A 17,538-nucleotide genomic window follows, 5' to 3' on the forward strand; every position below is an offset into this window, starting at 1 on the left:
TATTTTACTATCTCTCTGCTTCAATTACAGCTGACCCATTAGAAGCATGCATCACCCACCAAAGGCTTTCATAATATGTCGAACCCGAAGAGTTGTGAATAAGCAAAAGAGGTATGGAAGCTGGTAAATTGCAAAAATTTATAAAAACGGAAAGATTCTAAAACCAAACCGAACAAAAAATTAGCTGTTACTGTCAACATCACCAAATTTCTGAGTTGGTAATGGTACTGTACTTTCTTTACCGAAGGAAGATAAACATAAAGAGCACCAAAACACCCGGCATTAATATCTAAAGCTGGATGTTGGCAATGATCTTACTACCAAAAACATTTCATTACTTACTTTTTAATGGATTTCAATAAACGGACATGGACATAAAGAATGATCTAAAATGTTTAGTATACGATATGCGAGTCAAGAAATACAAAAAAGTATCAAACTTTTAAAAATTATATGTACAGAATATGAAATATTGACCCCTTCTGGCCATGAGAATAATTAATCTAATTTTGAATGATATTGGTGTCTAGTTGCGGTAACTAAATCATAGCCGAAACTTGATATATGTTAGATCTTCCAATATCAAGCAAGTTATTGTAAGATTTTTTGGATTTTGCTCATATCGTCTTCTTGAGCTTAACATATTCAGTTTTCTTGTTTTTCTTTTGGTTCCATCTCATGGGATATTGGCCAAAGTCAATCCTAAAAGTCCATAATTCGAAGGTAGAATGTATCTAGCCAAACAGTTTTAAGGTATGGTAAATACAGGAATAACTTTGCAAATTCCGTACGAGGCCCTAAGTATTTCTTTGTGAAATGGTAATTATTATTTTAATGTTTTAACTCTGATAAAAAACTCGCACGAAATATTTCAGACGGAATACTTAGGAATGGAAAATACTACTACCTCCCCATTAGGTTAGTTTAACTAGTTAGACTTCCGACGCAGGGTAAAGCTACCTAGCCTACTTGGCGTGATTTTGGATGTTTTATCTAATGGCCTGACAAACAGCTTGAAAGACATTACTGAATGAAATTAAGTAAACTACAGTGTTTCGTCTTGGACAATAACATTTTTAGGCAAAGTAGTAAATCGATAAAATTGTGTGACCGTGGCAACAAATTAATAGTTTGGTTTACAATACTCGTATTCATAATATGTTAAACCAGCTTTAACACAATTGGTATCAAAACGAAAATATCTTTTTACCATATAATGGTTTTAGAACGCAATTACACCAATTAAGTGATATTGCTTGACAAAGTGAATAGTTTGAAAAAGTTTAACTGTTTAACAAATATTTTTGAGAATGACTCCCAACTGTTTTAAAAAAATCAAATAACTAAACAAAAGAAATGAAATTTCGGTGTTAGTTTTATCATGTCTCTTATTTGGGACCAGTTTCCGACTTACCGGAAAAATATTTAGAAGTCTTCCAAGCCCACAAAACAATTAATTTTCATAGAAATACAAGAAATATTACTAAAATATATGCAAACACATACACTTAAATCAGGAAGCTCTTCTATTTTTTTCACTAGAGGCCAATATGATAATCGTACGCATAAGTTTGGGAGTATGGATGTGTGCATCTGTAGGCCATTGAATGCACATGTGAATGAAAAAGCTCCAGAAAAGTGAAGAAAATACCAAAAAAATAGTTTGCGTGCAATACGAGTTTTAGCCGCAGCCATTGTTGAAGTTTAATTTATTTTTGCTTTCAACACATTTCATCCTTGGTGACCGGCATACCCGCGGGAAGTATACAAAGATAGTGCATTTCATTTCCAGTGTTGCCACATTCCTTTTTTCAGATTTTTTTGTAATTTTACCATATTTCTGCGTTGGAAATTGATGTTTTCTACGCAGATTTTTTTCTGTTGAGTTTTTCGTATTCCTAGCGCGCTCATTTATATGTATGTATGTACAAACGTGTTTCATTAGATACATATCAGTTTGCGTTTTCATTTTATGAATGCAGGAACTCGAACACATATGAATATAAATCTATGTATTGATGTATAGCACACGCATTCGGTCTTATAAATACGTGCGGTGATTGCAAATGGTTTTTGGAGCGCTGAATTCCGCATCTCTCCGTTTGATGGAATTTTCGCAAAAAATTAAAAAACGAAAATCATTAAAACAAACTATACCTATATATACCTCATATATTTACATGTAAGCAAGTAAGATTCATTTTTAAAACACAATACCAAAAATTTTGGAAAAACCTCTCAAATCAATGAGAATGCATAAGGTACATACATGGTAATAATAGGATATTATTGGCTTGACTACGGTTTTCTAGAGCCAAATGACCACCTTTGGTGAGAGTCTCCACATTTTCCCTACAGTTTTCTACAGCAATATGCGGCAGCTGATGCCTTGCTTACGCTGTCCTCAATATTTGGCCTGCAAGAAAGACTTCTATCAAGGAAAAACTTTAGTATTTCACATTTTCAACAGGTTGAAGACGTGAGCTTCCGAAAGAAGTGATGGGCACACTTGGGATCTTCTACCCCTTAGTAAATGCAACCACTTGAGTTTTACTTATGTTGACGACTAGGCCGCTTCTATTAGCCAAGTTGATTACCATGTTAAGATACCCTTCGGTTAGCGCGTAGACGGTATGTGGAAATGTCACCCGACATCCTCCGAAATGACCGTTCTTTCACAAGTAAACTTTATTTATGAGATGCTTGACGTGCGTCTCCACCACAAATTTTTTGAGGGCTTTAAAACCCCCATTCGGGTTTATATTATTTAACCTTCTATCCGGCAATGCTACCAAAAGGTATAGTTAAGCACAATTGCAATAGCGCAACAGCCCGAAAAGTTTTTACCGTTACCTTTGTAAATTTCTGTTGTAAAATGTCACAGCTGCATAAAACAAGCATTTGCATGCTCTTTGCTTATGAGTTCAGGCGCCAGTGATCAGTCAATGTCAAAAGTTGGTGTGAAGATCAGCAAAAAATTATTTAAAAATTAATAATTGTTCTTAAAAAAATATCACGGTATAGATACAATATTTTGGTTTACTAGTATAAAGTTTTTTGTGAAAAAATTTGTACAGACAAGCTTCTAGCAAGCTAAAAGTTCACTACTCCTAAAGGCACACTTGCCGGCGCCCGCTCAAAAAAATTATTTCGTTGTAAGTATGTAAATTCTAATCGTAATTATTTTAACATGTTTAAAAGTAAATAGTAATTTATAAAATTATGTTTTGTAGTTGAAAGCAAAACATGTAACTATTATAACATATTTTATACATTATAATTTTTTTTTAAATAATTTGTATTGTGTTTCGTAGTCGTAAGCATGTCAAATAATCGGAAGCGTTACAATTTGTCGCTTATGAGCGAAGAAGCTTTCCAACAATTAATGAACAGAATTCTGATAATGATGATTCAGAAGATGATAAAAGCGTGAATGAAGAAGACTTTGACAGCGATGATAGCGTTCAAGAAGTTAACATGCAATTAGCAAATGAAGATTTTGAAGAAATCGATCATTATATTGAGCATTTATATAATGCAAGTGCAATAGATCTTTTGTCATCGGCAATTAATATAAGTGTAGATGAACCCAATGAGTCTACTCCACCTTCTTCCGAGCAACCAAGTACCAGCAGTAACGCAATGAATAAAACAACAAAACAGCCACCAAGGAGGAAAAGTGCCACCGTTACCACAAATTGAAGAAGGTGAAGTTTCTATTCCATCTAACTCTGGTGGATTTTTTGGTTCTGTGAAGCATTGTACACCACAATCTTCACAGTTCAAAAATATAGTTTGGAAAAAAAAACTTGCAGCTACATCGGAAAGAAATTGTATTCTATGGTGAACAGAAATTACCACAAGCATTTAATGAATTGAATACTCCTTTTAAATGCTTTACATATTTTTTTACAAATAAATTGCTGGACGATATTGTCAGCCAAACAAATCTGTACGCTCATAAGCAAAACATAAACTCTGATTTCAATTTGACCAGACAAGATTTGAAAATTTACATTTTTATAATATTATATATGTCTGTGTTTCGCTATCCAAATATTGAAAGTTATTGGTCGAAACACTCACTTGAATGTGTTAGAGTTGCGATGCCATTAAAACGATTTTATGAAATCAAGAAATACCTGCGCTTCAATGACAGTTCGTATATGAAGAAAAAGGGTGAGGAAGGGTACGATCAGCTCTACAAAGTTCGTCCACTCATAGATACATTAAATGAACGCCTTAATTCTGTACCTAAATCACCAAGGCTATGTATTGACGAGCAAATGTGTCCCACAAAGATGATAACAAACTTACGTCAATATATGCCAGATAAACCTCACAAATATGGTGTTAAGCTTTTTGTGTTATGTGGGTTTTCGTATAATTTTGAAGTCTACAGAGGTGCTGGTGATAATGATGTTGTAGCAGATGCACCTAACTTGGGAGCAACCGGAAACGTTGTCGTCCGCTTAACACAAACCGTGCCCAACTTTAAAAATCACATAGTATACTTTGATAATTTCTATACGTCATTGGCACTGCTTGTTTATTTACGAAGCAGAGGAATTTATGCACTTGGTACGGTTCGTGCTAATAGACTTCCAAATTGTAAGCTCTCAAAGGACATCGATGTAAAAAATAAAGAACGGGGCTACGCCGAGGAATTTGTGGGTACTGCTTTTGGAGTTGACATAACGTCTGTACTGTGGAAAGACACAAAATGTGTACGACTTGTTTCCACGTATGCTGGCGTTAAGCCTTTCTGCACTTCTACTGATACCTGTCAACCCCCAAATGTGACGCGCTTTGATAGAAAGAAAAAAGAGTATGTGGATATCGATTGCTCAACCATAGTCAAAGAGTACAATCGGCATATGGGTGGCGTCGATTTAATGGATGGCCTAATAGGACGCTATCATATCCGTCTTAAAATCAAAAAATGGACGTTACGTTTATTTAATCATATGCTGGATATAGCGGTTGTCAACGCATATATCATCTACCACCGGATTCATGATGTGGATCCTACGCACAGGCATCGTATAAAGTTGCCAGATTTTCGAGTGGAAATTGCTGATGTGTTGTGTCACCTATCAAACAAAAGATATAAAAATAAAGCGGGTAGACCATCAAGTGCAAGTCCACAAATGAGAACTGGCTATCGACGCACCTATGCACCACCAGCTGATATTCGATACGATGGGATTGGTCATATACCAGATGTTTTAGGGCGAGACGGTAAACATATGTGTAAGATGTTAGGCTGCAAATCTTTAACCCAAATGTATTGCACAAAATGTCACTTAAATTTATGTTTATAATCGTCAAAAAAATGTTTTCAGTTGTTTCACACAAAATCATAAACACTTTTGTATTATATATTATAACTAAATTTGAATTTTTACTGCTATGCAATATATATGTTTACTTTATCTTTTATTTTATTTAATATTGTTTATGAAATAATATAACTAAACTTGAATTTGATACGTTTTACTTTAAATTATTGAAATAAACATTTTTCTTTTAAATAATTTGCAATAAATTCATCCGTATTTTTTTACATGCCAACAGGCAAGTATGCCTTAAGGCAGACCTCACTTTTTCCAACCTGGAAGGTGACCTATTGAACTTTTTTTAAATCTGACTTCAGATTCTTGTTCCTTGTATAAAAATTAGTGTAGGGTAATTTTTTCAGCTCAAACAAAAATTGGCCGGTTAGAGGGTTAAGGACCCATCGATGTAGATAAAGGTGTCCAATGCAAATTTTTTGCGCACAAGGACTCATTCCAGAAGTTGCTCTACTAGTGCTTCGGATTCCACCCTACTTTTAGTTTCTGTCGGCAGATTCCTACCGACATCCCCTAACCTACGACCCCTTGCGACGGTAAACCATGCAAACCCCCTTTTCGGAGGACGGTAGGTCCATAGGTGAAGGTGTCCTTCCGAGAGGCCCTCCAGTTTCACAGAGGACCTTTTTTATATCTCGTTCTTTTTAATGTTTTTATCATATCTTAACTCAGAGCTGAGGTCTACAGCCTTTCTTCTTCTTCTTAATTGGCGTAGACACCGCTTACGCGATTATAGCCGAGTTAAAAACAGCACGCCAGTCGTTTCTTCTTTTCACTACGTGGCGCCAATTGGATATTCCAAGCGGAGCCAGGTCCCTCTCCACCTGGTCCTTCCAACGGAGCGGAGGTCTTCCTCTTCCTCTGCTTCCCCCGGCGGGTACTGCGTCAAATACTTTCAGAGCTTGAGTGTTTTCATCCATTCGGACAACATGACCTAGCCAGCGTATCCGCTGTCTTTTAATTCGCTGAACTATGTCAATGTCGTCGTATATCTCATACAGCTCATCGTTCCATCGAATGCGATATTCGCCGTGGCCAACGCGCAAAGGACCATAAATCTTTCGCAAAACTTTTCTCTCGAAATTGCGCAACGTCGACTCATCAGTTGTTGTCATCGTCCAGGCCTCTGCACCATATAGCAGGACGGGAATTATGAGTGACTTATAGAGTTTGGTTTTTGTTCGTCGAGAGAGGACTTTGCTTCGTGAGCCAAGTCGCGAGTGCGACGACTGTTTGTTTGATGACAGGAGATATTTCGTCTTGCCCTCGTTCACTACCAGACCCATTTGCGTTGCTTCCTTGTCCAATCTGGAGAAAGCAGAACTAACGGCGCGGGTGTTGAGGTCGATGATATCAATATCATCGGCATACGCCAGCAGCTGTACACTCTTATAGAAGATGGTACCTTCTCTATTTAGTTCTGCGGCTCGAAATATTTTCTCCAGAAGCAGGTTGAAGAAGTCGCACTATAGGGAGTCGCCTTGTCTGAAACCTCGTTTGGTATCGAACGACTCGGAGAGGACCTTCGCGATTCTGACGGAGCTTTTCGTGTTGCTCAACGTCAACTTACACAGCCGTATTAGTTTTGCGGGGATACCAAATTCAGACATCGCGGCATAAAGGCAGCTCCTTTTCGTGCTGTCGAAAGCAGCTTTGAAATCGACGAAAAGGTGGTGTGTGTCGATTCTTCTTTCACGGGTCTTTTCCAAGATTTGGCGCATGGTGAATATCTGGTCGGTTGTTGATTTGCCAGGTCTAAAGCCACACTGATAAGGTCCAATCAGTTTGTTGACGGTGGGCTTTAATCTTTCACACAATACGCTCGATTGAACTTTATATGCGATGTTGAGGAGGCTTATCCCACGGTAGTTGGCGCAGATTGTGGGGTCTCCTTTTTTACGGATTGGGCATAGCACACTTAAACTCCAATCGTTGGGCATGCTTTCGTCCGACCATACCTCCATAATTTAAGTATGCTCTGTGCATCGGTGACTAGATCACCTTTGGGGGTTCTGCAAGAGTATGCTCCGGTCTTGAAAACTTCTGTTAGTCGCAGCAGTTTTTCGTAGATTTTTCGAGCATTACCCCTGTCGTTCAGCTTGTCAAGCTGTCGTGATGTGACAGAATACAGTGACCACAAACATAGAGTTTAAACCAATCCATCTAATAGTCCGAGTAATTTCCGTTTTTTTCAAGCAAAGTGTCAGATGTAAAGCCATAAGCTCGTCTAAAACACTGGAGACGTCTATAACATCTTGATCGATCTGGTTGGTGGCTGTTTGAGTCGGAGGCAGCCAGGTAGTTTGATGAATTTTTTTAAGCTGGAATCTAGTACTAAAGATATCCATATTTCCGGCCTCGGCGAAGTCGATCAGGCTCAACCCATTTGGGGATGTTTCCTCGTGCAGGATGAATTTACCGATGCTGCGCCGAAGATACCTTCCTGGCCTGGCATTAAAGTCGCCAAGCACGATTTAACATCGTGGCGGGGGCAGCTCTCATAAACGCGCTCCAAGCGCTCATAGAAGTCATCATTGGTCACATCGTCCTTCTCTTCCGTCGGGGCGTGGGCGCAGATCAGCGATGTGGTGAAGAACCTCGCTTTGATGCGGATTGACAACGTTCATTCAGGGAGTGAATGATAATATCACGGAGCACCACGAATCCCATACCAAACTTGCGCTAATTTATATGGCCATTGATGTCAGCCTTTATTTTCACGAGGACATCAAGCAGCTGGGCAGTGGCGCCTTCCCAATTAAGGGACCGGACATTCCAGGTGCATGCCTGCAATTCGTAGTCCTTATTTCGTTTGCCATGATCGTCATACGAGGCTGCCGTTTGGTTTTCATTGGTACTGTTTTTTACGTGGCGGGCCCCAAACCCAGCGCACAAGCCTATGTAGGGGATATTTCGCCTTCTCACTTTAGCTCGCATTCAAACGGATGTTCTTAGGCTAAAATTATTTTAGGTTTTATGATTTCACATTGGTTCTATCATCTCAGCAAACTACCTAGGGTTATAAAGTTTCGTTACCACAATTATCTGATATCGGTCAATAACTTCCTAAAAGACCAAAAGACGAATAATTGTTGCTTGTACGTCCTCTTGTTCTATATATCAACTTTAGGCTTTACCAAGCCTTAGAACTTTTTTATTTATTTGGAATCTACCTTATAATGAAACTATTGCAAGTAAATAAAAAAAAACACGACTCGAATTATTAATTACCAAGAAGTATATATACATTAGAGTGATTCAAAAAAAAATTTTTTTTTTTTCGTTTGGTACTCGGAAAAATAGGTTCCTAGACACCTCTAAGAAAGCATCTCCAAACATGAGTTTTTACTTGTAACGGGAAGGTCCTCCTACATACAGTTTTCTATTTTTTCTTATTATCAGATAGAAAAATTTATATCTCGCTTCCAACTACTTAAAAAAATATATTGTTTCATAGATTTTGTAGAAAATTGTATGCTCTACAAAAAAGGTCTATTATGATTTTTTTCGTAAACCCAAACTTTTAAAAGATATTAACAGTTAAAGTTTGATTATTTTTGGGAAAATTTTTTATTTCTTATGAATTTTATAACTCAATACAAAACGTTCCACAAAGTTTACATACATAAGTATGTGCCGCCTTTGCAAAAATGCTTATAGAAGGCATAAGCGCCTGTTTGTATGCAACATAATAACGCGCTTGTAACCATATATAAAATATTGGCAGTATTGGCATACAATACGTTTATGGTATTCGTGCATATAGGTATACATATAAACGTGTATTTAATATTTGAAAGGCATTACGCAACACGTCAGATAGTCATAACACTTGTTTATACTAAGTTTTCCAATAAGAGAGTGTCTTTTAATTTCACTTTCTCTTTCTGATGAAGATTTTCAGGGAATTGTTTAAAGTTGCTTACAATAGCAGCATAGATTTGTATTATAGTTTTCTACACATGAACGTGTTCTAAGGGAGAGTGAACAAGATTCTAAATTAATCAAATTACTCTAAAAGTATGTATGATATAATGAAATATTATTCCCTAATGAGAAGTCACGTTGCTCACTGAGGCTGCTATCTCTCACGGTCCTTCTCTCCATAAATATAGATAATTGTTCTTGTTTACAAGTTCATGTTTAGATGTACATACGTTGTTGTTTATAACTATTATTAATCGTTGATAATAAGATGAAAACATGTTTTTATTTGTGGTCGATGTTTATATACCAGCAACACCCTTCGACTTACCAAATTACGCTTATACTTATAAGAAGAGAACAGAGTACACGAGTTCTCAGAATGATTTATGCATTTGTACGAATTTCTGGTATTTTATATTTAAGGATGTAACTCATAGGGATGTATTAAAAACTCTGATGTTATGATGTATCATTGAATAACATTGAAATATTTATACTAATTCTGGGTTTAACCTCGTAAAAATCAATCGAGAATGATGCTTAGGTCGGTTTAACGAAAATCTTTAAAACTTTAGTAATTCTGATTTTCGCTATATAATTCTAAACACCAAACTGATCAATAAACGCGAGTTTGAGACACAATTTCGAATTATATTACTGTTAAATAAAATACCAAAGTATATTATTATAATGCAAGAGAAAAGAATAATAACTTTAACTTATTCACACGTCACTGTCACTAACTCTAATATAGAATCGTATTCGATCAGCTTTGCTCATATTAAAGATGAAATTTCTGTTTTGCTAGCATTAGAGGTATCAAAGCGTCTAGGATAAAATCGTCAACCTCAACTGATGGAAATATGTATACGAGGGCTGCTATATATATTCTGGCCTAGGGCAACACTAAGATTATTCTCGAACTCTCGACGAGTCACTCGAGGAGGACGATGCGTCGATGGTTGAGAATAGGAAACAAAGGAAGGAAATATGTTAATTAAAGAAAAACACCAAGTTTTGTGTTTAATATAATATATAAAACAACGTTTGATTCTTTATTGATTATTAAGTGATTATATATTACCTCGTTTGTGATAATGGTGATGATGGTTATGATGGCCGGTGGACGTCGTCTTGCTTCTCTTAGGTCTTCAGAAAAAGGTGCAATCTGACATTTCCATTGGAAATTTTGACATTTTTTAGCATAACATCACTCAGAACGTTTTGTCATTTAATCGTGAATTGTTTTATTTACAAGGAATTAAAAAATTCATCTCGGCCAAAAAATGGAATTAACTCGTGAACATTTTCGTGCGATCATTTTTCACAAATGTCGACGTGGATTGTCACGACAAGAGTGCATCGATGAACTAAAATCTTTGTATCTCTATGAAGCTCCATCCTATAGCACTGTGAAAAACTGGTACAACGAATTCAGTCGTGGCCGACGCTCGCTCAAAGAATTCCGTGAAGGTCGCCCAAAAACAGCCGTTGTGCCAGAAAACTTCGATGCCGTACGTGAACTGACTGCATTAGACCGTCATGTAACACACCTTCACATAGAGGCATCTAGCCGTAAAAAAGGTTTGTTCTCGTTGGATCCCGCACAATTAGACAATCGCTCAAAAAAAGGCTCGTGTGGATTGGTGTAAAGAAATGCTGAAAAAATACGATCGCGGTGCTTCAAAAGACGTTTATAAGATCGCCACAGGTGACGAATCATGGATATATGCGTATGAGCCCGAAACAAAAGAGCAATCGACAAAATAAAAATATAAAAAAAAAACACAAAATAAAAAAAAAACGAAAAAAATGTATATAGCAACCTACGTAGTAATGTCGAAATAGTATTCACCCCAATAATATTACATTTCCGAAACTGATCAAACATCTTTATAAAACATATTTTTATCAATCAACAAACCTCAGTTCCTTGCATACTTTATGTCGTAGCTTTAAAAATGCGCATTGTCAACAAAACAAGTGTTGTTTGCTTAGTTACTTAGTATTGTGCTACAAAAATACTGTAGATAGCCACTGCTTAGCTATGAAGGCCCCAATCGCTTCAGACTTTCATGAGTGTTCTAAAGCAATATTTATATGTATTTTCGTTTGTTTTTAGATATCGGTTTCGTCCCTGCGGTATGGCGGTTAACCTCAATTAGCACTGTCAAAGTTGCGAACTGCTGATCCATAAGGCACAATTAGCACTGTCAAAGTTGCGAACGGTAAATGCTGATCCATAAGCCACAATTAGCACTGTCAAATTTGCGAATGGCAAATGCTGATCCATTCGCAACTTTGACAGTGCTAATTGCGGCTTATTTTAAATGATACATGTTTTCACTAATTTCAAAAAATTTTTTGTTCGGCTGTATGGATAGGTTCCACACATTTCGCACACCCACATATTGTTATGCGTTCATATTCATAGTGCCATAACAAATTTATTGCGTATTATATAAGCGCCGGAAGCAATGATGAGTGCGAAATTTTAGGAGAAGGAATCATGCAACGAGTAACAAGTTATACATACTGGTTATGCTGTTGGGAATTTGCGGTGGAAAAATTACATATTTTTAATTTGTATTATTTTTCTTGTGACTCAAAACATCAACTCCAACCTAACCTTCTTTTTTTTGATAACTTTTTTTATCACACATATCCTCTGAATAAATTATGAGGGCCAAAAGACACACCATCAGAATGCCGTCTAAGGCAGCTTACGGCTGTATTCCATTCGTCTGTTGCTTCATTGAAAATTTCTGTCAACAAACTCTTATATAGCATAGAGTACCTTAAAGAGATCTTCATACCTAACCAACAAAAGTGCATTGCCCTTCGAAGGTACATATATACTTGTATCATTAGTTTGCATATAATTAATAAGTTAATATTGAGAAGGATTTTTTGTGTTGTAGGCAAAAGATGCGGGCAAACCACCATGACTAAAATGACAAAATTAGATGTTCGCGAACAACTCAACTCAACTTCATAATCAGTACACCTCAAACACCCTCAGACTTCTTTTGCATTTTTTGGAACAGCAATGTATGTACTTCAGGAAATGGCGTTTACAGCAGTTGCAGTCATGCGGTCGCTGCTTTGAATTTAAATGTTATTGTGCTTATTGTCTTAGAGTCATCCGGTTTTTTCATAACTTTGGAAGTTTTTTCGTGAATATAATTAATTATGGTTAAAAACTAAGGAATGACTATGAATTTGAAATTTCTAAATGCTATAAGAACTACTTAACTGAAATCATTAATTCGTTATTATTTAGTAAAAATTCGACTTTAGAGTTCATATTCTAATGCTGACAGAACAGGAAATTTAAAGCAGATTAAAATAAGCGATATGCAGCAAATTGGTTGTCTAAGAAAACTTTAAAAAGCTTCGATCCTGCCAAAATAAAGTGATATGCTTTCTTAAATAATCGAATATAGCACTATTTTGAAGGCTATGTAATGGGTTGTCAAAAAAGTCTTGCGGTATTTTTATTGATTTTTTTTTTTTTTTGAATTGAAATGAATTTTTGATGACTCATGCCCAGCTCTTGACCGATGCTACGGCTGCTACTACGCCGGTCTCTTTCGACCAATTCAGCGATTTTATCGCAATTTTCGACGACAGGTCTTCCGGAGCGTGGCGCATCTTCGACCACCTCTACACCAGAACGAAAACGTTGAAACCATCGTTGTGCGGTGGAAATGGAAACTGTAAAACTTTATCGGATCCATAAACTCCACATATTTTATTGTCGGCTTGAGATGCATTTTTGCCTTTATCGTAGTAGTACTGTAAAATATGCCGTATGTTCTCTTTATTTTGCTCCATGTTTGCGACGTTATAACTCACGAACGACTTAAAAGAACAACGACACGACAATCAATCAAACACGTGTTAGCGCGTGAAATGAGCCATTTCTTGAAAAAGGGCCATAGATCTTGTTGCATGACCCGATGCGAACAAAAGTTTGTTAGCAATAAAATCGCCATTCACCGAACTACGCGCTTTCAGCGCCAACTAGCATTTTTCGAAAACCAAGATACCGCAAGACATTTTTGACAATTTATTTTAGTAATTTGTCTGTAATTGATCCAAAGTTTTCCCCAAAGCCATTGTTATGTTCTTTATATTTGCTTTGCTCAATTTACGATATCTCTGTTAACTCTTTTCAAACCATTGAAACTTTCTTTAAAAACCATCCAAAATCACGCAAACCAAAACGATGTTTTCTTTTCTTTCAAAGGTTGCTGGTGCATTTTTAAATACAATAATAATTTTGAACTCAATATATCCATTTAGAGCCGGTTTCATTTGGGAGAAGTTTCGCGTTAAGTTTACCTTATTTGTTAAGAATTTCATCATAATTTGGAATGGTATACCTGTCGTTGATCATTGTGATGTTAATCACAACAATCTTCTAATTCTCCCACAACAAAGAATTTAACTTTCAAGCATTTTTGGATCTTTGACATAGATCTTACTGACTTACTTACCGAGTAAACAAACTCCAAATAATGTACAATTGCATTTCAATTTATTTATTTCATTTATTCCGATACAAACCTTGACATTCTTAGCATGGGTTTAAACGAAGAGCTACATAAAATAATTTAGAGCAACCAGTTCATTGGCAGAGAGCTGAATTCAGTAGTTACTTTCTTTATCAGTTTCCTTTCAGCTTAGGCATAAAGATATTTTGATTTTGCGAATTTCGCACACTAACCTTATTGCCACTGCCCAGGCCTTTAAAGCTCCACAGCTTCTGTGTTTTCGTTCGTGTGCGCCATGCTGATCTAAGCGGTACATATTCTGTAAATTACTGGAAATTGCCCCTTTCGTTAAGTTTGTGGATAAAACCGCCACTTCAAAATTCATACATACACCATGATTCTCGTGTCGGTTAGAGGCTCTGGCAATGAAACGACAGCGGATATAATTGCTCACCTTTTAACGACTAAAGTCGTCGTTGAAAACAATTTTCATTCCATAACTAAAAAAGATAGAGAAAAAGTTAGGATATTAGAAAGAGGAAAATTTAAATAAGGCCTACAAAAATTTCGGTTGCTTCTTCTTTAACAATAAAAAGAGAACAAAACAAATAACCGAGGGTTCTCAAATACAAGCCTTCGGCCCCAATTTAATTTAATTAGAAATGAAGTTCTTTTTAAAATACAAGACTTCGAGAATGCCCTCAATTGTATTTTATTTGCATATATATGTACTCATAGAAATCTCTACGGTATTGACCTTACTCCATGACTATTTAATATCTCAATGAAACCTGTACTAATACATACTATTTGTGGGAAGCTTTCATAGGTAACATAAACCGTTATTAGGGCATTATCCACAATATATATGGACATATGTTCGATGTAAACTCCAGTATAAACCATTCGACCACAGACCACTTAACCATTATCCGAAATGCGAAATAAATAGTTTTGAGCCAAGGACGACCGCATACCAAACAACACATTGCCCCATAATGAGAATTCTGACTTCCTCGCACATCCAAACGTCCAGCGCACGCAGTCAACCGAGAGCAAGGAGCAAACACAACAAAATCAAATATATATACATATGTATATATCTATAGGTACTTATGGTTGAGGAATTAATGGCTGACTGCTGACTGTCGACGGCTGTCGGCGCGCGGATCAGACGTTCAGGCGTTGGATGTTGACAAAACGCACAATTGTACGGTAAGCACCGTTTGAGCGCCGCATCATGACGTCGCGTCGCAAATGAGCAATGCTGATGCAAATGCAAATGTAGGTTCAGATGCAGAAGTGCAGAAATTCAGAAATGCAAAATGGTGCAAAATGCAAACGTGATGTGCACACAACATAAATGGTGGAGACCAAAAAAAGGAAGAAGAAGAGAAAGAACAGAAAAAGGGAAAAAATAATACTAGAATTTCAAAGAAAGGATAACCAAAAAGACAGCGCGTGAGTTTAGTAGTGAAAAAGGTTGAAAAAAAAACAAACAAAAAAATCTGCGTAATATATCGGTGCATTGCAATGGCGCATATGCTTTGCTGAAATTCAAACAATAAATATTTAGATAAAAGATGGATGCAGAAGAAGTGAGAGGTTAAAGTGCGCTGGGTATGTACGGTGAACGTCTGTGGTGCTTGTTGGTGAGTCATTAGGTGCTTAATGTTGTGAAAAATTCGTGGTGCGTGTGCTGCATGCTGATCATTCGCATAAACTTTCATTGCAAGCAAGCAGCCGTGTTGATCAAGTGCCAAGTGTACTGGGAAGGTGAAAAGGAAAGGGCGGTTGAGGTGGAGGATGGGTTGTGGAAAATTTTACTACTTGTGCTTTCGAGTGCTTTATTGAAATTTTAGTTGCTAATAGAGTGTAAGTATGTATATAATATATATTGTACCTGTATGTTTGCACGTGAAACAATTGCTTAACGTAATCACTTGGATGAACTTGCAATGAATTTTAAATTGGATTACTTTACGCCGAAATTAATTTTTTTCTTGCTGTGGTAATAAAATTAATTTTTTTAGGAATCGAGTTCTAAGTAAAAATATAATTCCACTGGTTTTCGTAGTGAGTCTATAAATACGAAATATCTGGTTCCGAATGTGAAAATTGACTTTATCAGGTTTAAAGACTTGGATCAGTATTGTTGTAATACAACATAAAATGGTTTTTTTAAGTTATCCTTAGCAGTGCACTAAGTTTGAAAGGAGTTTGGCTGAAAAAATTGCTATAAGCTTCATGGAAGTTGTGTATCTAAATGAAAATGTCTCCGAAAACTTCGAAATCCTCGCGCGGCTTGATTTCGTACTAGTTCATTTGAATCATAGCGTTGTCGTACCAAGCTCTGGTAGTCTTTTCTTCTTTTTTTTCCATCAAACCATCATCGAGGAAGGTGCGGTTAGGAAGAAGGCACTAGAGGAGAGGCAGTAGGACTCTAACCACCTCAACATATTCATTACGCTCTCCTCCCCACTGGTTTAACAGCGCCGAAATAGAAAGTTTCCTCCTTGCTCACTTGTTTCCACTTAAACAGGGATTAAATAACCGCTACGGCAACAACTACAGGAACTTTACGTAATCTTTCTGATCTGATGTGCTGATGGAAGAACACTTCAGGTAATGATAAACCATGATCATCTTTTCTGGAACTCTCATGAAAACCGGACCCAATGAAGAAGGATTAGATAACACTATTTTTTGATTAGTGGCAATTGTGATAGTAAGATGTTCTAAACTAGGATATTTAATTTTCTTTCAGTGAGTTACTAACCTAAAAAAAGTTCAAGATGCTTTTGTGATGCTTGAGTTACAAATTAGAAATCCATCTGTTATCTTCAGGGATAAACCAACATCTTCGACCGGACCCAAAAACTAAACTATTTTTTTGTTACTGGCACGTATTTAATTAAAAAAAATTAAGTGTTAGCGATCAAAGAACCAAGAACAAAGGAGCTTGGATTGAATGAAACGATGATGTGAGGGAGTACTTTTTTTAATTTTGCCTATTTAGGTTTTTCGGAATCAAACTATAAAGCTATACTATATAACTTCGATCGGAATTGGATATCGAAGGTATGCATTTGTTCATCCAATTGCAAATGAGTATGTGCGTATGTATAAGAAGCTCGTTTTAAGCAATCGTTACCTGCTGGCGATGGGAAGTGTATTGCGTTTTGATGTGCAGTAAAATTGCCGTGTTTTTATAGCTTCATTTTGATGTGAGCTTTTGAACTTAATTTATTTGTTCAGAACGTTTTTGATTGTTGTTATTTTATTTATGAATATCATAGTTGCGTGAATGTGTGTGAGTATGCGTAAAAAGTCTTAATTAACATTTATCATTGCATTTTTACATTTCATATGTCAAAGCAATTTTATTCGAAAATATTGTGTTGTCTGTATGAGTGCGTGTTTATCTTTGTGTGTGCAAAGTGAATGCAAAAAATTAGGCATGCAAGCCAATAAAGGGAAAATTTAAGCAACAACAACAACAAAATGCGCACCAAATGCAAACACATAGAAGTAGGACAAAGAGATAAAGGTAAAAAATACAGATATAGCATAAAAATAGCAGCAGAGAAAATTATGAATAAAGTGGAAAAGGTAAAGGAGAAGAAGAGTAGAAGCAGAGAAAAGAAAAATGCAGGTAAGCAATTAAAATAGCTTCAGTGTGTGAGTGCTGTATGAGTGTGCGTGTAGCACCATATTTTGGTGTACTCGTATTCTTCTCATTTTAGTGGGTGAAAGCG

General features: G+C 36.4%; 1 protein-coding gene across 1 annotated transcript in view; it reads right to left on the reverse strand.

Moving 5' to 3' along the window:
• Positions 1–13,817: 13,817 nt before the first annotated feature.
• Positions 13,818–17,538, reverse strand: part of LOC126752687 (cell adhesion molecule Dscam2-like) — a 292,000-nt gene continuing 288,279 nt past the window's right edge. Inside the window, exon 6 of the mRNA XM_050463656.1 lies at positions 13,818–14,280. Within this exon, the coding sequence (XP_050319613.1) occupies positions 14,270–14,280 (11 nt within the window). The 3' untranslated portion in view covers positions 13,818–14,269. The remainder of the gene's footprint in view (positions 14,281–17,538) is intronic.

Source organism: Bactrocera neohumeralis, chromosome 3 (assembly GCF_024586455.1).
Source record: "Bactrocera neohumeralis isolate Rockhampton chromosome 3, APGP_CSIRO_Bneo_wtdbg2-racon-allhic-juicebox.fasta_v2, whole genome shotgun sequence".
In the NCBI taxonomy this organism is placed as follows: Eukaryota; Metazoa; Arthropoda; class Insecta; order Diptera; family Tephritidae; genus Bactrocera; species Bactrocera neohumeralis.